At 46.6% G+C, this 24,325-nt stretch overlaps 2 protein-coding genes across 3 annotated transcripts in view; one reads left to right on the top strand and one right to left on the bottom strand.

The window, feature by feature from the left end:
* The window catches only part of SIK2 (salt inducible kinase 2), a 138,400-nt gene extending 136,965 nt beyond the window's left edge, over positions 1 to 1,435 (top strand). The window contains exon 15 of one of the 2 annotated variants that reach the window (XM_082343485.1): positions 1,168 to 1,435. In XM_082343485.1, the coding sequence (XP_082199611.1) occupies positions 1,168 to 1,177 (10 nt within the window). In that variant the 3' untranslated portion in view covers positions 1,178 to 1,435. Of the gene's footprint in view, positions 1 to 309; positions 795 to 1,167 lie in introns of those variants that run through there. The other variant, XM_082343483.1, reaches the window with a different exon arrangement.
* A 132-nt stretch (positions 1,436 to 1,567) lies between these two features.
* The window catches only part of PPP2R1B (protein phosphatase 2 scaffold subunit Abeta), a 35,820-nt gene continuing 13,062 nt past the window's right edge, over positions 1,568 to 24,325 (bottom strand). Inside the window, 8 exon segments of the mRNA XM_082343651.1 lie at positions 1,568 to 1,694; positions 2,735 to 2,802; positions 2,805 to 2,814; positions 11,564 to 11,685; positions 15,989 to 16,080; positions 16,484 to 16,626; positions 16,994 to 17,148; positions 21,019 to 21,079. Of these exon segments, the coding sequence (XP_082199777.1) occupies positions 1,602 to 1,694; positions 2,735 to 2,802; positions 2,805 to 2,814; positions 11,564 to 11,685; positions 15,989 to 16,080; positions 16,484 to 16,626; positions 16,994 to 17,148; positions 21,019 to 21,079 (744 nt within the window). The 3' untranslated portion in view covers positions 1,568 to 1,601.

Genomic DNA, 24,325 nt, shown 5'->3' with positions numbered 1-24,325 from the left:
CAGAGTTTGTTTTCCACCATGTGGGAATCACATCCTTAATTTCCTTAGAGTTTTGACTTGCAATGAAATGTTCAAGTATTACAGCAATATTCAAAAGACCACAGATGTGTTAACCATTTAAGCAGATCGTCTGCCAAACACAGTGTATATTATTAACCCTTACGATCCAATCATCAGAATAAGTAAAAAAGATGCTACGGCTAGTTGACTGTATACTTAGAAGTAAGGAGTAACCTGTCATTTGGACAGTAACATCCAAGTGTTACAAATTCAGTGTTATTTACAAAGTCTATCGTTTCTGTCCTTTAGAATGGCTTGTCCTATCAGCAGATGAATGCGTTAAGCACAAAGCATCTTCCTTAAAGCACAAAGAAGAGAGATACTACACTGATGCTGCATCTAGAAAACACCTTTAAGTTGCCTTTCCTCTCTGTAGTACGTGTCCAGGCAGGTGGGGAGAAACATGGAAGGTCTAGGAGTTCGGTCCTGGCTCCTCTTGGTGCCAGGACGCTCCACAGAGGCCCTCTGCTTGGGGTTGGACTCTGGGTGTGAGCAAGGAAGGGTGGTGTGGAGGACTCATTTTTGTGATTTGACAACACGCAATGAAAACCCAGGAAGAAAGAATTAGGTTCCTTCTGCGGATTGTTTATTCCTCCTCATGCTCAAGTTTGATGATTTCATGAAATAGACAACATCATTTCATTTAAGAGATCCTTTCATTAAGATCTCTAATCTGTTTTAAGTCTTTGCAAAATAAGGCAGTTATAAAACAGGGCTTGATTTGTTTAGACTGAAGGATGTATTCCCAAAATGTTCTACAGAAGCGCTATAATATTTATGAAATTAAAATGCCTTCCAGATTGAAAACGGGGGCCGCTCATTTCAGAGTCCCCGGAATGGCAGAGTCACAGATCGGCATAGATGCCTGTCCCCCGCAGGGCCATGAGCCACTGAGCCCAGGAAAGCCGGGAGCTACGGCAGGACGACTGGGCTGACAGATGAGGCGGGAGAGGCCCCGGGAGGGTCGAGGCCCCAGAGGTAGACACTGGGGAGCACCCAGCCGTGGCCGGGTCTGTGCAGACCGAAGACAGTGGGGTGAATAGCATGACCCATCCTGCTGGACTATGTTGTTAGCTCCTGTTTGCTTTTCTCATTTATTTCAAGCAGAAATCAATAAATTCCATAACAATCTGTATTTGCTGAAACGTAAGCTGGCGAGAGGAGACTGGTGCCGTCCGTCAGTCAGGTGTTTTCCCAGCCCCGTCTGACCATCGCCGTTGCTCTGTCCCCCGACTAGTGAGCGACCTATGTGAGCCTCCAAGCAGTTTTCTCTTCACAGATACTAAAGTAACACTACGAAGGCTTAGTACTAGAGGTACTTTGAAATAATGACTTTCTTTCCAGTCTGTTTCACGTTAGCAGTGTGTACACTACTGTATAATAACCATTAGCTTTATTATCTTGTAAACCAGGCTCCTCTGAAGAGACTTTGGTGAGATGAACGTGAGGTAAAAATTTCATTCAGCAAAAAGTGCAATATGTGTGGTACTCTATTTTTTGTTTATGCTTTTTTTTGTTTGTTTTTTTTTAATCCAGGGGTATTAGTCTCTGCTTTGGGGAAAATGCACTAGCTCTGCAATTTCCAGCTGGGCGAGTGTGTCTCTAGTATGTCCATGCAGCCGATATGCTGGTCCCTGTAAGGCAAACAGCACGTTAGCGCAGCAGAGGGTGGATGTTCCACTTGAAACTGGTGAGCTGCGCAGACTGTCCCCCGCCCGGGCCTGCCCCACCCAGGCCTGCCCCGCCCTCCTGCTGGCCCCGCCCGGGCCGGCCCCGCCCTCCTGCTGGCCCCGCCCGGGCCGGCCCCGCCCAGCCCTGCCCCGCTCTCCTGCTGCCCGGGGAACACAGAGGAGGACCCTCCAACCTCCACGTAAGGGGAAACACCTGGGGCCCACCAAGGAGGACTAGGAGGTGGAACTAAAGGACTCCTGCCTTTCTGCATCAAACTTTGCCTCCAAGGAAAGAGAAAGTCAGAGTCCCTTTCTTCCTCAGAGTGTTGAAGCTGTGTCCTGAGTCAGTCCGGCGTGACAGGCAGGAGCCCGTGATCGGGACTAAAGGCAGCCCTCACCCCAGAGTAATGGGGGGCCTGTGCCCTTATGGGGAGGGAGGGGACCGCCTCGTGTGAGTGTCGCCCCCAGCCGACGAAAGGCCTCTGCAGAAGGGACTCGTGGTGGCGCTGGCCTCTTCCTCTCTGCCTGAAAGGGGGGTTCTCAGAGAAATGAGTTCTGCCTAAGTGTTAGAGTCAGGAAGAAGGGTGTGTTCACAGCCCAAGAGTGACTGGCTGGCCAATGAGAAACTAAAGAAAGGTGAAAAGCTGCAGCCCCCACTCCGGCTGCTCGGGGGTCCAGGTGCACGGTGGTCAGAGCAGCCCCTGCTCAGGTGCGGGCGGTGCACACACGTGGACCTGAGGAAATGAATGGTTTCCTTTGCCGGGTCCTCCCAGCTGCAGTCAGGCCCCAAGTAAATACTGGCTTCTGCGTTGGGGTCAGAATTTCTAGCCCTGGATTACATTTAAAAGCCTGTATCAGCAGTTACACTTAAGCTCCCTGTTGGCTTAAGGAAAATCTCACTCTAGATAAGTTTTCACATTCGTCCTCCTTTGAGACAATTCGCAGGGTCATTGGATGACACTGGTCCCAGTGAACAGTTGCAGAACCCCTGTGCCGGGTCTCACCTTGGCTGCATGTGTACCCCTAAGCTGGACTGCCTCAACTGCCTTCTCGGAAGCCACCGAGCCGCTCAGTCTCTTTGTGCCTAGACATCAAAGGTAAAAACTGGAGAACAGGTAGTAAGTTGGAGTCATTGTATAGGCAGGGATCTTTGATCGTTTTGTTGCTTCTGGAAATTTTTCCAGAACTTATCTTCATAGTGATGTGTGGAAGACAAGCGCAGTATCATCTGCCTCTCTTTCTAAACTGGACAAAACAAATGATAACAAATGTACGTATCCCTTCTGACAGGTTCGCTGGTTTGGTCCTCCCTGGCGTGTGGTCCCAGGGAAGAGACTAATTATAGAGCTCTTTGTGTCTGTCAGCCTGCAGCCCCTGGAAGGCACGAGATGACCTCAGGCTGGCCTTCCACAGCCCCTCTTGCACCCCGAGTCCCTGGTCTCACAGTGCCCCTCACATCTTTGTTTCACCATTTTTCCCCGTGAAGGTAGCCTGGCTGATTCCAGAAGACTCACAGCCGCCCTAGTTATACCACCATCTTGTCCACATCTGGGCAGATTTCAACACATTTGGCAGAATGGGGCACCTACTGTTGTAGAGATTGAGACATAGGCAGCAGCACAGCCCACAGCCAGTGATGATAGGTTTGATGGTTCCTGCCCAAGCACTCAGCTTGTCTGTCCAAAAGGAGCAGTAGCTTCTGTCTGTACATTAATTTACCAAGCACTTTCACGAGTAATCTTTTCTAACGCTCACAACAATACTATGAAGTTGTTAGTTGAGCGGATAGTCCTCATGTTTTACGGCTGAGGAAACCAGAGCTCTGGGAAGGCTTTGTGACTTGTCCAAGCCACAGAGCCCGTGAGTGGCGGAGGCGGGACGGGCTTCTGGGTGTTCTGGCTTCTCACTCCACGCTCTTCCCTCCTGGGTAGCAGCTGACTCTTCTCATGAGCAAACAGCTGTATAAACAAAGCCCCCACCTCGGTTAAGCACTGGGTGAATGTGACATTGTCCCCGAAACCTTACTCCCACTTGACAGCCGCCTGGCTCTGGGGGAAGAGTTGCCCTCCAGGTAACAGCTGTAGTCGTCCAGGTGGCCCTGCATGAACAAGGCCAAGGGAGACACAGACCCCGCAGATCACCATCTTTCCAGTGTCCAATTAACTACAGAAGTTCAGGTTCACATCACAGATGTCTCATTTCTCCACCTCACACAATATAGTAACTAACTCCCTGCAAAAGTATATGACGGGACACACCCTTTCTTGATTGCCAAGGGGCCAAATTGCACTGCTTTGGCCCACCATCGCAGACCAACAGACTCAACCCCAAGAAAGGGTGCTGCTCAGAGAAGAATCAGGAGCTCAGCCCAGTCCTGAGGAGGGGGATAAAGTATCTTTACAGTTAAGGCCCATCAAGTAGAAGTGCTGATCAAGCACTTTTAGGGTTAAAAAAATAACATACTTTGAATACTTTTGTCTTCAGAGGCAAAGTGGGTGGGTTAGGGAGGAGCTTTAAAAATAGAAGTACAAAATAACATCCTGGAAAAATATGACCCCAGATTGGAATAATGTTATATTAGCAAATACAGATAACAGGGACTTGCCACTGGCTGTGTGATGCCTATCTGTTCAAGATTTGCTCAATCAAGGAAATACACGTGGTGATACTGTCCCACTACTGATGGCGAAAGAAATCTGCCTCCACCAAAATCTCTGAAGGAAAAAGAACCCGAGAGAAAAGGAGGTTTGCTTCTCTTTGGGGATTGCAATTTAGGAAGTAAAATTGATACAGAGATATTTGCACTTTGTAGAAAGGGCAAGATTATTTGCTTATTTCTGAAGGGAGGAGGGTGGTCTTTGCTGGATGTTTGGTTTGTGAAAGAGTTACTTTTGATTAAATTAATCTAATTGTAATTTTTTTTTCTGTGTGCTTTTTTTTTTTTAATTACTAAGAAAATGGTGAGTTCAATAGCTTTGGTATTTTGAGTGCAAATCATAATAGCTCCAATGTGAAAAAAATCAAAATGTAACCTGTCACTCAATGTTAGAAAATTGCTTAAAATGCAGTTTAATAAATGATCTTTGTATCAAACGTAATTTAAATGGGGTACTTTTCTGCAAGGAAAATGTACTGTTTTTACGTTTCCAACCCTCTTGAATTAATCAAAATAAAAACAACTTGTTTTCTAAGAGCCTGGGTGATATGACTGTCAGGTGGATGAGATAGGGCCTTTCCCCCATCAGGCCTCGGGTGGAATTTTGAAAAGTATGGAAGGTGGCTGTGTTCCCTGAGCTCTGGTGCTCATTTCAGGCTGCAGAAAAGGACAGTGGATAATATGTTCTCATTGACGTCAGCAGGGTAAATAATACCTTGCTCTGAAATCGCCGGAGTACCCGGTAGCTGCTGAGAACGCTGACGGAAGCGCTGCTAACCGCACTCTGCACACGGACAAGGCCCGGGCTGCCTGGGGCTCCTGGACTTTCAGAGACGGAGCCGGGCAAGGGCCTCTGAAGCAGCAGGAGGGGAGGCGGGCGCCTCGGGCTCACCTATGACAAGCTGCAGGGCAAAGGGAGGGAATGGGGGCCCAGCCAGACACTGGCACTTACGATGGCACATCTTCTGTGCGAAAGGTTTCAACGCTGCGCGCGCGCACACACACGCGCACACGTGCACGCACTGTGGTCCCCCTCCGAGAGGCAGGAACCAGCTCAGTGCCCTCGGGTGCTGGAGAATCCGTTTGCGGAGGCATTTGGGGCACTCTCATACATTCGAGACTTGTTTTAGTGCCAGACCCTGAGTGAAAGGGCACTATGAAGTCCTACTTTCTGGGGACTTCCCTGGCGGTCCAGTGCTTAAGACTCCACGCCTCCACTGCAGGGGGCACAGTTTCCATCCTTGGTCGGGGAACTAAGATCCCGCAGGCCGAGTGGTGCGGCCAAAAAAAAAAAAAAAAAAAAAAAAAAAAAATCCTACTTTCTGGCAGCAAGTTTAGGCTTTGGTTTCACTCAGACCATTCCAGTTGAGTCCGTGCTGTAGAACTGAGACAGCGTCCAAACTGAGGGATCATCCACGGGCCCTGGTGGGAGTGGAAGGCCTGGGGGAGACGGCCAAGGGCGGGAAGAGCGCGGAGCCCTCCCCACCGACTTGCCCTGCTGCCTCGCACCGCTTGCCTCAGGCGCTCAGTCCTGCCCCGAACGGCTGTCGTCTCTGTTTGCAACCGAGAATTCAGTAACACTGCGTTTCAATTGCTTTTTCCTTTTTTTAAAGGAAAACACTATTATTTCAGTAACGAAGTTTTACGAACTTTCCCCTTTCCCACCAAGTTTCTCCATCATTTGGATTTTGTGTTGCCAAAAGCAACCCCCCATGTCCAGGGGACAGGCAAAAATCACAGACCTGCCTGCGGAGACTGGCCAGAACTTTAGCCGCCAGTCAAGCCCTTGACCTTCACGTTGTGCAGAACATCTTTCGGTCTGTGGCCTTCGTGAGCCAAAGGCTCAAGGGCGACCTGAGCTCCAGATCCAGGGCCTCTGCCCAGCTGGGCTGGGGTCTAGAGCTTGTCAGCTGTGCCCACACCTCCAAGGGGATGCCGTGTCTGCAGTCACCAGAGCCCACCTCCATCGCCACCAGTCAGGGCCCCACCCAAGGTTCTGTTGTTGGACGTCTGCTCCTTTCCACCCCACTAGTTCTTAAGTTGAGGTTTCACAGATCCCTTCGACATGCTGATGAAAGCTTTGGATCCTCTTCCTAGGAAACATACGTACACAGACATACAACTTTAGACAGATCATTTCAGGGGAGGAGTTGGTTCCTGGACCCCCTAAGGCCCATTCACGGGGTTAGAGGGATTTCTAACCCCTGACTCAGAGCACAAGCAACTCGGTCTGCAACCCCTCGCGCTTCAGAGTTACCGTTCTGGTAGGGCCTCCCTGCTGAGCGCTCCCATCCCTCCCTGGGTGGATCCGGGTAGGGAGAGAGGCCCCTGCTCTGCCTGCAGCCCCAGGGCACCATGGGAGGAAGTTCTGGGCTTTGTGCACTAAATCCTGGGTGCCACATAGCTACAAAATAAATGTCACCTGCACAGGGTACAGCCGCTCTGCCCTTCTCATTTTGGCCCCAGTGATGTCACTTCAAATAAATGATAAGGCAGTACACCTGAAACTAACACAACATTGTAAATCAACTATACGCCAATAAAAATTCTTTAAATTTTAAAAAACAAAAGAAATGACAAGGTGGAGGAGCTCTGGAGGGATGGAATATTGCCCATGGCTCATACTTTACAGTGTCCCCTTGGGAGACAGATGTGGGCCTTGACTGAAGTGAAGGGGTTGGACACTCACCTCAGACACTAGCCATCACTGGCAAATCACTGAGGCCAAACCCAGAAGCCAGGTCAGGCTGAGTGCGGAGCTTGCTCTGTGCCTCCAGCCACTCGACTAAGGAGCCTTCCTGCTATAGATGTCCCAGTCCGCTGGTGCAGCTGAATTCCTCCGGACCCATAGCTGCAAATACCCCTAGGGAGCATTGATAGCTGCCTTTGTATAAATTTCTAAGGGACTTTCCCAAGCGCATTGACTCAGAGCTGGTGTGAAGCCCAGGTGAAGCAGCTGCAGGGCTGAGCCACCAGGTGAGGAACCCGGATGTGGGGGGGAGAGGACACTGCCCGTGGGCGGTGGACTTCCCCTGCAGCTGAGCCCCCAAGAGCTGGCTGGGCAGAGAGCTCAGAAAATCTGGGCCCAGAAGACAGAGGTATCGGGGATCTGGCCTCTTGGAGGGAGAAGCCGTCGCTCTCCCTGTCAGGCAGGCTTTGAGAGCTTCTGACTCCATCTCTCTCTTCACTCCCTGAATGGGGCCTGAGATACCAAAAGGGGGCCTGACTGGGGACCCTGACCCTCAGGAGTGAGTGCGTCACCACCACGCCAGGGCCACCCACAGAGCTGGGGGGTGGAACACAAATGAACTGCGGGAAAGGCCAAGGCCTTTCCTAGGAGCGCGCCACGCTGCGGGACCCCGAGTTCCCAGCGAGTTCCCAGCCGAAACGACTCCAGCCTGGGGCCCACTAGAACTGCCCTCTGGTCACTAGAGAAGCCCAGATGTTTAGCAGGGTCCCTGTGCCAGCCGAGAGAGGGCCAAAGGGCAGGTAGGCAGTTGGAGCAGGCCCGGGGACGAAAGGGCTGGGCAAGGAGGGCCTGGCCAGGAGCAGGTTTGGGAGAACAGAGCTTAGCTTCCCCGGCCCACCCCCTGGAGCAGCCACTCTGGCCAGAAAGGCCCTCCAGGTAGGGTGGAGCCTACCCATTCTCTGCCAGGGACAGCCCGGGAGGCAGCAGGGAACCTCTGGCTGAGTCCTCGGCCCCTGGCACCACTCCCAGCCCTGCCGCTAACCTGGGCAAATCATTGCAAAGGCCCGTTATCCCAGCAGTAACTTGGGAACGTAGACTAGCTGAGTTAACCACAGCTTTACTGCAAGGTTCGGACGCAGCCTGGCCCAGCACGGCCTCCAACAAGAAAGCACTCAGAAGACCCCCAGCTCCCTTTAATGGCTTGTCACAGTATCGCACCTCTCCCTGTCTTCTCATTTAACTCTTGAGCATCCCAACACTGGACACAGAAAATGGTTGCTTGGTGCCTACAACATCCCGTCACAGACTTAAGGGTGGCTGCCCTATTCTGAGCACCTGCTCCAGGTTAAGAACCAAGAACTTTGCCCAGGATCTCTTCGTTTTCAATGATGAGTTCTGGGCAGCACCAGCCATGGGTACCACAGATGAAGGAACATCCATGAGAATCCATGTCCCACCTAGGAGGCCTTTTTCATCCATCGCCCAAATTCTAAGGCCAAGCTCCTGGAGAGAGAAGGGCTGGAGGGCCTGGGTATCTTTCTCTGCAGAGACAGCTGCTTGGTCCCCAGCGCCCAGAGAGGAGAAGGCGCCAAGAGAAGGCAGGGCGTGCGGACACTGCTCCACTGGCCCCGGGAGCGCTCCGCGCCGACCTCCCCGGCACTGATCCTTGTGATCAGTCCTCAGCTGGATTGGACGCAGGCCTCCTGTAGTCTTTCTGGGCTTAAGAGAACTAATCCTGCAACCCTGAGGTTGGCCCTTCCTTAAGGAGCTCTTAGCCTTTAGGCACCCACAGCCAAGCTCCTTAGAACTGCCCTGGAGACCCTCAGGCAGCCCTATGCTCCCCTGACCTGCCCTCAGGAGAGAAAGGACAGGACAGCAGCCCCTCCGCCCCCAGGAAGCTGGCTCCGAAGGGAGCCGAGACTCCTGAGCTGCTGGACAGTCCCCCACCTCGGGCTGGCAGGTCTGCTGGTTCACCAGTAGGTGCTGGTTTAGAACACAGAGGAGAGCCAGGTGCCAGAAGTCAGAGGCCAGAGATCCTAGGGGCCCAAATGACTGAGTTTGGGGAAAATAAGGAAAACTGGAAAAACCAGAAGTAGAACCAAGGGTAGAAGGAGCGCAGAAGGTGCAATCTCAGTGGAGACTGGGGGGCACGGGGGCCGGGCTCCGGCCAGTGTCTGTGCGGGACAGGCCGTCAGGACAGAGAGAAGAGGAAGAGGAGGGCAGATGTGGCACGTCGGTGCCTGCAAGCATTATTTATGATGCGTCCCTCGATTTGAGCCTCCGAACCCGGGCTCGGCCTGCAGCCTGACTGTCCCTCGCAGCTGCTCCTTCCTGCAATAACAAGACTGACATCACTGTTGTCAGGGAAATGGTGTTTTGATTAAAATCATGTGACAGCTACTTCGTGATTCAATAAACAAATCCTCTGTTAACCCTCGCCTGACAGAGGCCCGTCAGCAGCCCCGTCGTCAGAGAGCAGCCCTCGGACCGTCCAGGAGGGCAGTCCCGCCCGGCTAGGAGGGAAGACCACCGTCCGCCGCCAGGAAGGAGCTGCCGAGCTGACCCGGGGTGGGCAGGGAGCGCGAGGCAGCCGCGATGCTCCCCTGCACGAGGCGGGGGCCGCAGGCGACATCCAGAGCACAGACTGCTCCGCAGACACCAAGGGCCAGTCTGGGAGGAGCCAAGTAGACACCCTTCGCCAAAGGAACTGGCTCTCACCCCGTGGGGTCATTCCCTCTTGGACCAAGGGGCAGGCCAGAGCCCTGGGAGGTCGAACGGCTCCCGCAGGGCCCAGAGGCCAGTGGACATTGGAGGCAGTTCCCAGGGCTCTCGGGACCCTCTGACCCCGTCGGGGCAGACGGGCGAATTTGCTATGGGCCACAGACAGTGAGTGAGTGAGGGGTTAAGAACAATTTCTGGTTTGCAGTTGGATGACTTCCTGGATCACTCACTTGGCTGCTGGCCCCTGACACGCAGGGCTCTGCCTGGCAACAGCCAACTCCCTTTCCATCTCACCCTGGAGTCCTTTTCCTTAAGTGAAACAAACGCGGGGAAGGCTCCCTGAGTCACGGGGCAGGGGATTTTTCTGGGTTAAGTGATCTGCAGCCTCAGAGGCTTAGCAGTGCCTTGCCTCCGTTGCTAGAAAAGACGCCCAAGTAGACACGACAGGGTTGGGGGGAAGTTTCTCGACCAGCTGCGAAACAGAGCTGCCAGCACCTACCACACTGCTGCGAGGATTCAGTGAGATTTTTGCCAGGTGCCTGACAAGATGCCTGCACAGCTACCGAGGCTCGAGGCTCGAGGAACAGCAGCTAATACTGTTTCCCCAGCTTGTGGCCATCAGGGGCCACCTACAGACCTGGCAAGTCTGCCACAGAGGGGTCGCCTCAACTATTCCACTTGCAGATCAAAGGCAAACCGTGCATTTAATGGCATGGCCAGTTGACCCTGAGTGTGTAGGAAAACATAGCTCCTTTCTTCCCAAGGAAGTCTGTGGCTTAGGTCTAAAAATTTGTGACTATTATGCCCACTCTTTCGGCCACGGTATCTTCTGTGAGGCCACGTTCAGTGAAACAGGTAAGGACGAAAGGGCCCAGGGCTGCCGAGGCTGCGAGCAGCACAGCCACGCCGGCACTTCCTCCCGCGGGGCCGCCGCCCCAGGAACAGCCGGGAGCTGCCGGCCCGGCGAGAACCGTGCACGGCGCGGCCGGAAGGGGAGCACGTTCTAAGATGAAAGACTGCAGTTCAGGGCCTGGACAATAGCACAAGGTTCGCATGGCCCCCGTTCACAGAAAATGAGGGAAAAGCCATAAAGATTTATAAGACAAACTTTTTGATGTTAGAAGCTTCACCAAGCAAACCCACTGGCGTGGGTCCGAAAATACCAGCATCTTCCAAATAAACTAAGTGCAGCCTGACATCAGCACACGGCAGCCAGACCCTCTGTGCTGCGCTTCTGAACGTATCTGTAGGTCATAAATCACCCTCCTAACAAACAGCCCCAGGGCAGTGGCCCGCACCAACTTTGCTGAACTTGAACTTTGGCATACCTCCTCCAGAGGGGCGTCAAGTGGGGCTTGTAAAACATTCGGACTCTTACCCAGTAAAATTGACAGAAGTGGTTTTTTCCTTGAATGGAAGTGACCACCTGAGAGGAATTGTAGCAAATGAGAACTGTCTACTCTGTGAGGTGAGTGGGAATAGCAACTCTTCAGCAAACCTCCTCTGTCCTCTGCATGGGGGCAGAGCCACATGAGTGACAGAGCGCTGGCAAGCCCACCCCACCCCTCAGAAAGCACTCCCAGAAGGAGGGACAAGAAACAGGGCAACAGGCTTTACAAATACACTCCCGTGGCCCTAAAAACGTGACCGTCCCCTCAGGGAGCGAGGTAAAGATCTGGGTGCCCTGCCTCGCTGGCTGCCCTCCGCCCACACCTCAGCCCAAAAAACCAAGGAAGGACTCAGGCCAGGAGTGTCTGCAGCACTTACCTTCCCAGTGTCCTCTCCAGGCCCTCTGGGTCTCAGGAAGTGGTTCTTGTCAGCCCCAGGGGCGCTGGGCTCTTCACTGTCCTTCACAGGAAAATCTAGCTTCCTCAGCCTTTGGGCCACCACTAGACATACAGACAGCTGACTGTCACCGTCCCAACCAGGCCACGTCCCCCTAAGCCCACCTGCGATGCCTCAGGGGTTCCAGCCCTGCAATGGGGAAGCACATGGGTCTCTGTGCAGAGAGAGCTGGTTCACCCCCGGACCTGACTGAAGGTGCCTTTTCCTTGAGAGCCATGCAAAGTGCTACCCCACAGGGCCGCTGGTACCAGCTGGGTGCTCCCCCAGGTCTGGGTCACTGACAGCCTACAGAGCCCCAGCCAGACAGAAAAGACCTGACTCCTTTCAGAACTGACGACATCAGTTTAAGACAACAACTCTGAATAAAGAAATGACTTGGCTTCTCTACCCAATGAGTAATTAAACTCTCTTCATCCTCCAGATTTCCATCTCAACTGAACATTATATAATTTCCTGGAAACAGCAGGCTCGTGGAGGCAAACGGGGAATAGTGAGACTATTCTAGGTACAAAAAAAAAGACTGGAGACATGTGAGTGAACAGGAAAGAGGAGCAAGGAACTGGATGGGAACAGGAATATGAGAGAATCAGAGAGAAACAATTACATAACATCAGACCACAATCGCTTCATTGTTAAACCGAGGAGAACAAGGTGACAGCTCTTTCTCCCTCCGCAGTTTATATCCGGGCAGTGCAGAAAGGAGGCTTTAAGACAAGAATGCCAGGAGGAAAAAAAAAAAAGTGTCAGAGGAATTTAAGTGAAAGGCAAGAAACAAGCACCCAACTTGTTTGGCCACCCTGCCCTGCCATCCCCGGGGGGTTGGGACCAATGTGATGTCTACAGGAAAGATTTTTAACTCCATAACAACACAGCGATTAATAAAATTGCAACAAGCCAGCATTACCACAGCCTAACCATTGGGTCAGGAATGACACATCTGATTCCCCTGGAGGTCCATGCAAGTATCTTGGATGCTTGGATAAGACAGCTCAAAGGTCAGGCTGCTGTCTCTGTTGGGGCAAGACAAGCTGTCCAGCAAAGACCCCCAGGGCCTAGGATCACAGTGGCCAAGCTGTGATATTTCTGTGAGCTGAGGGCTATTATTTCAACAAAGTCTCGTTAGAAACCATACGTTAACCTGTTTCTTCTTATGAAACAGAATGCACTTCGGGTTCCTATCTTCATGGCAGCACAGACAGACAAAAAAGATCTGGTCTCTTAAGCCTGTGAGGGCTAAACCCCATAAATATTGTAGAAAGAAACACTAAGGTGAATTCCACTACTGATGAGACTCTCATTGACATATGTTGTATATATGTCTCTGCTTCACTTTCCTAGTCAATCGGACAACTGCTGTAAACTGCCTAGGATGGATAAGTATGGCAGTGCTTAGTCCAGGCATTGTACAATCCAAGTGGAACGGGGACTGGAGAAGGGCCACAAAAAGCTTGTTTCTTAAAAGCAGTGAAATTCCTTACTTGTGTCAACAGGGTAATGAGAAGCACTCGGGTACCTTGCATGACTTGTTCCACACACAAAACACACCAGAGCACAGGTTTTAGAAATTAACTGAACATATTTTTATTGAGCACCTACTATGTACACCAGACACTGACCTAGGTGCTGGTGCTACAAATACAGCAGAGGACAAAAGAGACAAAAATCCCAGCCCTTACAGAGCTCCTGGAGCTTACATTCCAGTGAAATCAAGACAAGAAAACTAATCCATGGAGAAGATGACAAAGTTATGAGCCAAAGAACAATTCTTCTGAGGAGTAACAAAAGGGATTCCCTATTGTTTAAGTCAGAAAGAAACAATGAAGTCCCTTTGGGGTCACCCAAAAAGACAGGGCCCTGCTGAGCTCCCTGACCCAGCCTGAGAAAGCAAGGGCTTGCTGTCTACCCTTTACCACAGTTTTAGGGTAGAGGTCAATGCACAGAGCTCCCCAGGGGGTCCACTAGGCCATTTAAAAGTCTATCCCAAAACCAATGGCATTTCCAACCAGAGGAAAGCAATGGTTGTGCAAATTTGTTTCAATCAAGACAACAGTCTCTCAAATATGAAATTCAATGAAGACAAACAAAACCTGCAGATAATAAAAAACCAAAAAGAACCATGAAACTAAAATTGTTTACAGCATAGTAGTTTAAGATATTAAAATGAGAATGTAGAAAAGATTATTGCCTAGCAAAGTATTTAACCCTTAGCCCAAAAGTAATAAAATAGAAACATACTATAAACTAGCTTGGCAGTTTTAAATGCAGGCAGGTAATTCTGATTTTAAATGTTCTGTTTTTCTAAGGTAAGACAAACTTGCAAGTATCTGGTCAAACTTGGTTTTATGAAATGGTTTAACGTACAAAGTTTTCTAGGAGTCTTTGGACCTTCACAAAACAGAACAGGGCTCGCTGGGTTTAAGAGACTGTGAATGAAAGAAACAGTCTGAAAGCCAAAATGGAAACAAGCAAACTACATAGTGAGATGCGCTGAGAGAAAAATAAGCTACAATAAAACCTCATTAATTAAAAATGCATTAGGGACACACTGAGTTTGACTAGGTGAAAAATGTTCATAAATTTTAAAGAAAAAATATTTAAATTATCCATTAAATACATATGTATATATATCAGAGATAAAGAGTAAATTGAATGCATCTAAATAAAGGTGTGGCCTCATAAAGATCCTCACGGAAGGCATTTTAATATAATTGAGAAGAGTGATTAGTAACTAGCATATCAAGTGGTAAAAGGGTGCTTTTTAAGGAGCGTTAAAATTGTTTAAGTAGTTCAGACCCAACAGGCTTCCTCACGTACTATTAATTTGCTTCAGCAAACCCTTCAGCTTAACTCATTATCTTCAATTCCAGGAGAAACTAATGAGGTTTTACTGTAAAAGCAGAAAAACAAACATTTCAAATGATAAGATTCCAGCATCACCTACACCAAAAAATTAGTAATGAAACTTCAGTTTGGAAAGCTACTACTGTACGATGTAGCAAGGACCGAATGCTCACACAGCCGGAAGGAGAACCAGGTAAAGAGCAGGAAATCCTCACAGTGGATTACACCAGTGGTTCCTTTACTCATTAGAAATACAACTGCAATCTTACAGTCAAACCGTAGAACCACTGCTTATTAGGAGGCACTAAATTTTAAGTTTCTCAGCGGGGAGAAAGAAGAGTATTTTTGAATGCAGTCACAGTGGGGAGCTGTGGAAAATGAGTTCGGTTTCAACATGACACATTAGCAGCAAGATGCATCTGCACTTCAGGTTTCTGAATGACATGATTACAGTCAAAATCGAGCAAAGAAAAACCAAAACAACCAATACATGAACCCTGAGCTTCCACATTCCCCTTTCAGGAGAGACACTGAGGCAGACCATCATTATCCAGGAAAATATGGCTCTCACTACAGTTAAATCTCAATGTGTCTCCCAAGTGGAGTGCTTATCAAATAAGTTATTCTAAACCATGTATATTTAACTTTGGAACGATGGAGACACACAGATACATATAAACATCAAAAGAATCACTCTGTTCCACATCTGGGTCCAAACCTGTCCAGGCTTGGTGGAATATTAAGTGGCCGGGGCCTGATTAAACAATGAGGATGCAGGAGATCAGATGGTGCTAAATAAATCAATAGGAGACAGCCAAGAAATGACTGTGCAGGTGTCAGGAATTGGTCACAAACAATAAGAAAAGTTAAAATATAATTATCCCAACAAGGAAGACAAGTAAAAAACAATCTTTAGAAAGAATCGAGTCACTGAAATTTGATTTCTTGTTAGTTGTTGTCATTTGCTCAGATGAGGTCTTGAAGGTTTTCCATTTTTTCTCTCCACCCAGTTCAAGAACACATGGACCAGAAATCTGTGATAAGAATTTAGTAAAGTCTTTCCCCTCCTGTTCCTCGTTATGCCAAGGCAAGCACTAGAAAATTCCAAACAAAATCAAGTTAGTGGTACAGAAAGTTCATGAACTATCTATGCGAACATTAAGCACAACAAAAATGATCCAAAAGCATAAGACTATGTGTGAGCTTCTCACTGTGGTCAGTTTCTTTACTCTGTCAGGCTAATCAAAAGTTAAACTTTAAAAACTAATTAAAATCCAAACAAAAAACTGTTCTTACCAGTAAGAAGCATATCCCTACCCAGCCCTAGACATGGAATTGGGAAAATGGCCAGCTCAGTGGTGGGCCAAGAAGGTTCTACCCAAAGAGAAGACGCGCATTCCAGGAGCTTACCACCTCCCAGGTCCAGATGCTCATCGCCTGGCCCACTTAACACCACTCATACCCCGTTAGCCGAAGCAAAAGCTGGAAGGCAGGAAACAGACATACCACTTATAGCTTCCTGCGCAAAGTACTTGACGTCCACGTCTTCATCTTGGCCTAGCTTCTGTAGCACCGGCTTAACTTCCTCCTGCAAAGCACTAAAATGCAACGGTATCATCTGTGAGAGGCAGTCTTCTGAGCCAGAGAAATGCTTTATGGTGTGTGTGTGTATATATATGTTTGCTCTATGGTAATTTTTAAAGTTTAAAATAAAAAAAAAAATCTTAGAACACCTATAATATAAACTTGACAAGTATTAAGTAATTTCTCAGGTTCTCTGCAGAATTAGCTTCGAACAATGATCTACATATGTACACAGCTTAAATATTAAAGTCAGAGTAGACACACTCAAAACTGGTTGTTAAATTACTTTCTTATTTTCTTTAACCAATCCCACATCCTAGGTGAAGTGAAAATCACCGAATTTAATTTTAGCTATTTCTGCCTATATGGGGTGAAATTTTAAAAGTATTTAAAAAAAGAATAATACTAAAATCTTACTCAGTATCTAGAATTGGTCCAATTTTCTGTAGCGATTTGGCCACATTGAATCGGACGTTTGCTACTTGGTCTCTTGCCATTTTCAATACAACAGGCAGCATCTGCTTAGTGGTTATTTCCTGACCACAGGCTTCAGACAGTGCCTAGAAAAAGAAATAAGACAGCACATTAAAAACACTTTTATTTTTCTAAATATCCCCAAATCTAAAGAGACAATATTTAATAAGAAAGTAACTGGCCAACAGGAAAATGTTTCTAGTGTGAGTGTGTGAATGAAGGATACAAGGTAGCAAAGAATCCCAGAATTAGACCAGAATTCACAACTGACTTGACTACAGATTTTAACACAAATTGAAAAGTTGACATTTTTCTCTCATCTCCTAACTGTCCAAATTAATCAGTATAAGAAATATAGTCCAAATAGAAGGCAACATATTCAGAATTCATAATACAGTACTGAACAACTGGTTTAACATCTGAGCTTAGCAGTAACAGCTATGTAGTACTTACATTAATGCAGAATAGAGTGGTCATTCTGTGCAGGTAATTAGGATCATTTGCCATTACTAACACTTTGGGAACGATGGTATTTTGGGCCCACTCTTTACCAAACTTCTGAACTAGTTTCATGAGGTTGTTGGTGGCAGCTTCACGGATGGCATACACTGCAGAAGACGTGAAGAACATACTGTCGTGCTGCTCACATCATGAGCATAACCTAGTTTACTTCTACTTACATCATCATCAAAGGTGGACCAGAAATAAAACTCTGTAAACACTCCAAGTTAGTGAGACTGCAATGGCAAGCGTGCTCAGCCATGACTCCCAGCGTGCCGGTTTGGTCTTATTACAGTTTCAAAATGTATAGAATGTCCAAGGAAAAGGGAGGTAAGGAGCTCATTATACACATCGTTAACTAATTAGCAAATATGAGTGCCAACTATGTGCTATGTGTTACAGAAAGAATGCATAAGATACTGCCCTCAAAGATCACACTTTAGCAGAAAAATGAAAGCTAATGCATTCCAAGAAGTCATGTGATCTAAGACTGATTATAATGAAGCATGAAATTGTACACTAAAGACCCTGAGGGCTGTAGGAGTTGAGAGGACAGAGAACAGGGAGATCTGGGAAGGCTTCGGGAAAGAGAGGCCTTGCACTGGGCCTTAAAGATTAGGGAGGATTTGTGTAAATGGAGAGAAGAGGGGAGGAATTCCTGGAAAGGCCAAAAAAATTTACCCAGTGCACAAGGGAAAAAACTGGAATCTGGAGACTGTAAGGTTGAACAGTTAGGGTGGAGCCAGAACACAGAGCATCATGAAAGCTAAATTTAGACTTTGTAAGAAAACCAACGATGGGTTTTTAAAGCAAAGTTGTGACCCTATGACCAATGTGGTATTTTAGCATGATTATTCCAGCAGCAGCAAGAACAGCTGAGAGAATGATAGAGAGGAGGTTATTTAGAGGCCTCTGTTGTCATCTGTACAACAGCAAATAAACACTGAAGACTGACTTGCCTCTTTTTCCCTTAAAAATGTTTGTTGAGACAACATGTCAAATGTCTTCTATGAATATATGTGCCTGCTTTAACCTCATAATTCCCTACGAGGTCATTTAGCAAAGACGTCATAAATCTAGATAATAAAGGCCTGAGCTACGATCTTCTCAACAACTAGTTGCTACATACAGCACTCAACAAAGACTGGTGTGGCAATGCTTCATTTTACGTGTCCGATACGACTCAAAATTTGGGCTTGGATAACAAATCTAGAGCGGTGGGCACTGACTCCTTATTCTACTTCTCTCTCCAGATGGGCCCAACCCTCCTGGGTGATTGACCGCTGTGGCTTGATAGCTATCCAAGCCACAGCTCTGATCCTGGACGATTTCTACAAGGCTTTCGGACAGGAAATACCCAGCTCTTCCCAGTCCATAGATCCTTTTAGGCAATGCCACTGATGAGAACAGGCAAGACAGCTTAGCCAAGGAACTATATAATTTATTACCAACATGCAACCTGACCAAAGCCTGTGGGAGCAGCAACCTGCCAGGAATATCTAGAAGCATTCGCTAAGGAGCAGCTCAAGTGAACTGTTCTGCCCCTAACACAAATTCCCTCCCTTCACACTCACACTCTTTGTCTTGGGCACACCATCCCCCCGCCACCAACCTCTTCCCATCTGTGTCTTCTCCTCTCATTGTTTTTTTTATTTGCTTGAGATTTTTCTCATCCTAATGCCATTACCACAGGGAAGGGATCTCACTGCCAGAGTAACCAGAGACAGAGCGCTCGGCCTTGACCCAGACCTTAACTGCACTCAACTCTACTTGGCCAGATGCCTACTATGCTCTTGGCTTCTCTCAATTTTGCTGTGAAAAGAATGCAAACCATTCCACGGTTCTGCCTCTCCTCTCTGCTTGTTTTGTCTCTCTCCCTCCCTCTTCTTCCCTCTCCCCTCAAGGTCTGGCTGACTTGCAACGTTCCTCTGAATTTCTAACACACTCTATATGCTCACTAACTTTGGTACTTTTCCCTTCCTCCTATAAAAAATAAATTCCTCTTCTAAATTCCTCCCTCTCGTCAATACTATCCACTCAACCGTGGGAAGAGAAGTGATGCTTTCTTCCTTATAGTTCTCTGGATCTTTCATAATATCCTTTTAGTAGTTTAATAAGCAGAAAAAAGTTTCCAAAAATTTAATTGATCATTGATCACTACATGGCAGTTATCTAAAATGTGAAAACAAAACCCCATGTGATTAAGTATAGAACAGTTTCAGAGCTGACATTTCATTGGTTCAAAGAATTTCATTGGTTCAAAGTTGCAATGCCCACTTAAGTTTGCTGCTGCAGAAAAAGATACAAGGGTCTCTGTTGCTCCCAAATTGGAAAACAAAAATCAGAGAAAAGAGGAAGTATTAATTAACCTGCATTGACAGAACAATCCTACGTGGAAAAGGAAAAGGTGTCAGGAATTCAATTCTTCGCGGAACAGGAGGATTTTAAAAGTTCCTCAAAATACATCTAGAATACTAACTTTCAAAGAAAGTATGGACTGATCTTCTGGGACTCACTAACATTAAATATTTATCAGAAATAATATAGACACTTTATTTCTAAAAAGAGAAGACTGCCTTTCCTATGATTTGCCAAACCTCAGTTTCATTTAAGAAGAAAAAAAATTAAGCCATAAAAAGGCAACTTTAGAGGACAAGAAAAATAGAAATAAAATCTTCACAATCTAGTCTGAAAACAATGAAATTATCTACATATATACGCCTTTATGAGATCTGCACATTTTTTTCACACCCCTCCTCTTCACTTCCTTAACCATATGATCTCCCATATGATCCAACTATGCCCTCAGCAAAACCACCTACATGTACAAGCAGACACAACATCCCCACTCCTCCCAAAGAGTCACCCATAAGCACCCACAGAGGTACGTTCAGTACATAAAGTATATATAAGAAGCTGTGGAACTGAAGCAGGATACCCATCTTATCCACCAAGATATGGAACCAAAGCTCACAGGACATTGTAAGTCCTCAGGGCCCTCATCTGAACAGATCTCAGACCACACCGAAGCTGCCAGGTCTAGACATGGGGCTGGCACTGGACCTCACTGGTACAGAGGGAACCCCTCCTACCCATTGCTGCCCAGCAGACAAGAGGAGATACCCAGACCTGAGACCTGGTCAAAAAGTCAACCGCTAACAAGTTAACATGAAGTGGCTTTATATAAAACATGAATTGCCTTGTATATTTTGATAAGCAGCAGTTCCAGCTTTTATTTGTAACACAGTATGTGGCACGAGAGGAAAAAGATTCTGTGACTGTTGAAATGAATTATGCTATGAATGCAAAGAAAAGATAAAATACTAAAAAAAATCTATTTTCTAAATGCTGTCCTATCTGACCCTGCCCTGAGTTCTCAGCTCTCCCTCTCTTAGTATCATGGCAGCAGCAGCAGCCAGGGTACAGGAAGTAAGCATGCCTTTCACGCAACCAGAAATCTGGGACCTCTCTATCCTAGGCCACAGCTGACGTCTTCCACTCCTAGACACCTTTATTGCACCACTGTATGCCTCCTTCTCTATGTCACCTCAAAGAAGACAAGTAGCCATTTCTCCCCCCAGGCCTTTCTTCTGATTCCAATCCCTGTCCGACCCAGTCTACAGTGGCTGAAGACATGAAGATGGCATGGCCGAGCAGAAGACCTTGAGATAAGAAAGGAATGAATATACGTATAAAAGAGACAGTCTGAAAATAATGTAATAGAATGAGTAAGAAATAGGGCAAAGAGATTTTTCAATGAAGAAAATAAAATTTAAGATAGAAAAAAACTGGTAGAAAATAGAAATGTCAAACTTGTGCTCAGAAAAAGCTAACTGGATTTTAATGAAAGCCTGTCTTCATCCCCATACTGGTAAAACAAAATATGGTCAGATTAGGATTCCTTTCTAGAAAGGAAATATATGAACAAAATGGGATATATGCAAAAACATGGGCCTTCCATTAACTTATTTACTTACCATGGTCCACAAGCCAGGCCATACATAAAGAATTCAGCTTCTCATCAAAGAATTCCACACCCTATGGATACAGAAGATTCCATTAATAAACGTCTCCAAAGTTTAGAAATCAAGATGTACTATTTATATTACACCAATGTGACCTGAAAGCTAAAAAAAAAACGACTTATTTCCAAATAAGCTGAATTCATGGACCAGCCAGAAAAAGAATACCATGAGATTTGATTTACAAACTGTAAACCTATTTTTATTGGATAGAAGTCATAAAGAAGAGCAGAAGTGAGATGGCCCAGGCACTGCTGAGTGGGAGAGAACAGAGTGGCCTGGAGCCAGATACAACACTGCAGACGAGTAGGAAGAGTGCAGCATGCACAGTCTGCCAAACAATCTCTAGAATATTTGTAAAAACGAATTACCAGGAAAATACCAGTCAGTAATATTAATAATTCTCAAATTTTCCCCCTTTTGGTTAATATCATAATAAATCCTTAAGGATAAAGAACCTGACATCAAGAGACAGACTCATCTCCAGCTAAAGAGAGTACTCTGGGATCCATGGGAGAAAGCAGAGAGAGGAGAAAGCAGGCACAAGAGTACAGTGAAGTGGTCCCAGCACAGTCACAGTGGAACCATCCTACTTCTCTCCACCACTGCTCTCCCCCTCAACGGTGGCCACACCAGCACAGGCTGCAGACAAGCTCCTCGAGCTGATTTACACAGACCCAGCACCGTGGGACTTCACATCATGTGGGCGATCGCTGTGAACTATGCTTTCCCAGCACCTTCCTCTTGAGGTCTACGTGTTCACAGTCTTTAGCTTCTTTGGATCCTAAGAAGTTTCTGACCAGTGATTATGTATTTTCAATAAAGAAATGTAATAAAAGTGCTTTGAATATATGATAAAATGGCTTCATAATAATAGATTATGAACAGGCTTTATTTTAGCACACCCTTAGATTATTACCATGTCCGCTCTCAAAGACTTATTTTTCGTTTCAGGTCATGGATTCTTCTTGAGCCTTAATTAACGTTTATTTCCTGATTCTTGTGGTTTAGCCTTACATTCACTCCCCATGGTCCATAAGCCAGGCCATACATAAAGTCCTGAAAGAATTTTATAAATCGACTACCTGAAATAAAAGTCTTTATGGATTTTTCTTAAAGGATAAAATATATAATAATAACAAGAAGTTGAAGTTGTATAACAAAATGTTTCTGACTGATGCATGTCACCTCTGCTAGACAAGCATGAGGCAGCCAAAGTCACCAGGTGCCTGTTTCCGTACTCCTCCGGAGAGCTACCAACCTTTGCAGGCTTCCCAGGTCTGGGAGGGACAGAGGTTAAAAAATGGTACTAAAATTCACCCTCTCTTCTGGACAGTTATTTCAATCTTTAGCAAACCAGTTAATTAAGCACTGCTGCTTTCGACTCTGGAGAGGTGATTCATGACAGTCACCAGTGAAGAAGAGAAGATGACTCTCAGTACTTGGGAATGGCCGAGGGAAAACAACTGGCAGGATGATTCTGCCTGACCCCATCAGCTACATAGGTATCCTCCACTTCTCGAAAGTTCACTTTATATCACTTCACTTTTACAGAAGAGCTGTAAAACAATACGTGTCTTCACTAACCAAAAGAAATCTGAAGGGGATTTTTTTAACAAAAAAAGGTGAAAACAGCGTTCAGCATTTGTTTTGCAGTGAGTCAGCGAGCCCTCCGACAGGCAGCGTGCACCACAGCAGCAAGAGCGGCCCCGCCCGGCTCCTCCCCCTAGAACTGCACCCAGCTTCTCAGCCTCAGGCCGCCATTGCTTTGAACTGTGCCTGTGAGCATCTGCGCTTCATCTTGACTTGCTTCCTGTATCTGCTAGCAAGATGTGTCCTAAGGTAACTGCTTCTTCGCTTTACGCCATTTCAGCTTACAAAAGCTTTCTTAGGAATGCTCCACTTTCAAACAGTGGGGGAAACCTGTATATGATCATCTTTGGCATCCATTTTGAAGAATGGGACACTTCACATTTTATAAAACACATGACGTCACACACATGCACAAGACACAAGACACATTTCATAAACTAAGTATACCAAAATAACAATACAAATTCAGTGATCCAAGAAAAGAAAAAATAAATCCCAGATGCTATGATATGAAAGGAACAGAAGTGGGGTTGAAAGAGGGGAAACAAACTGTAGTAATGTTGGCTATAAACTGACATATTACGAGCTTTCTCAAAAAATTTTCAGGTATTCATTTTCTCAACAATCAACAAATGTTAAGTGCCTGATTAATGCCAGGCACTATGGTAAGCACTGGAAATAAGACACTGAACACAGTCCCTGCCCTAAAAGAGATCAGTTGTCTATCTCCTCAACTAGATTTTAACAGACAGTTATAATATACTACAGTAAGTGCAACCAACATGGTGAGGGCACATCAAATTTAGAACTGACGAGGCTATCTACTAAAAAAGAATGGAAAGGATGTGGCTATAAAACCCAGCACTGAAATTTTAATTAATTTGAGATCAGTACAACTATCCATGAATCTCAAACAGTAATGTGATAATGTGGACTTTGGCCAAAATACTAGCATTACAAACTTCAACACCCCTTTTTTATATGGAGAGTCCTCAACTCCCTTTAACCAGAATGTAGGAAAAGTGGTAACCAGAGACATTTTGCTCAGAATATAGGCAAACAGGGAAGCTTTCCTGAGCAAAAGTCAAAACTGATTTATCTCAAAACCATACTTCCCTTTCTTCTGAGATAAATATTCCTTAAATCACAGAGACATTTAGTAGCACAAAATCTATGTGACATATACCAAGAAATTAATTATATTCTTCTATGGCTTTGCTTTCAGATAGTGGGGAGGTGAAATGTGTTTCTATAATACCTTTTTATTAAAAGTTAATGCAGGGCTTCCCTGGTGGCGCAGTGGTTGGGAATCCACCTGCCAATGCAGGGGACAGGGGTTCCAGCCCTGGTCGGGGAAGATCCCACATGCCACAGAGCAGCTAAGCTCGTGCGCCACAACTACTGAGCCTGCACTCTAGAGTCTGCGAGCCACAACTACTGAGCCCACATGCCACAACTACTGAAGTCCACGCGCCTAGAGCCTGTGCTCCACAACAAGAGAAGCCACTGCCATGAGAAGCCCGCGCACCGCAACGAAGAGTAGCCCCCGCTCGCCGCAACTAGAGAAAGCCCGCACGCAGCAACAAAGACCCAGTGCAGCCAAAAATAATAAATAAATAAAATTAAATTTAAAAAAAAGAAAGGATACATAAAGTTAAAAAAAAAAAAA

This window comes from Balaenoptera borealis (assembly GCF_965194805.1).
Source record: "Balaenoptera borealis genome assembly, chromosome: 11".
Classification (NCBI taxonomy): domain Eukaryota; kingdom Metazoa; phylum Chordata; class Mammalia; order Artiodactyla; family Balaenopteridae; genus Balaenoptera; species Balaenoptera borealis.
The sequence above is the reverse complement of the archived record's forward strand: the minus strand, read 5'-3'. Positions and strand labels throughout refer to the sequence as shown.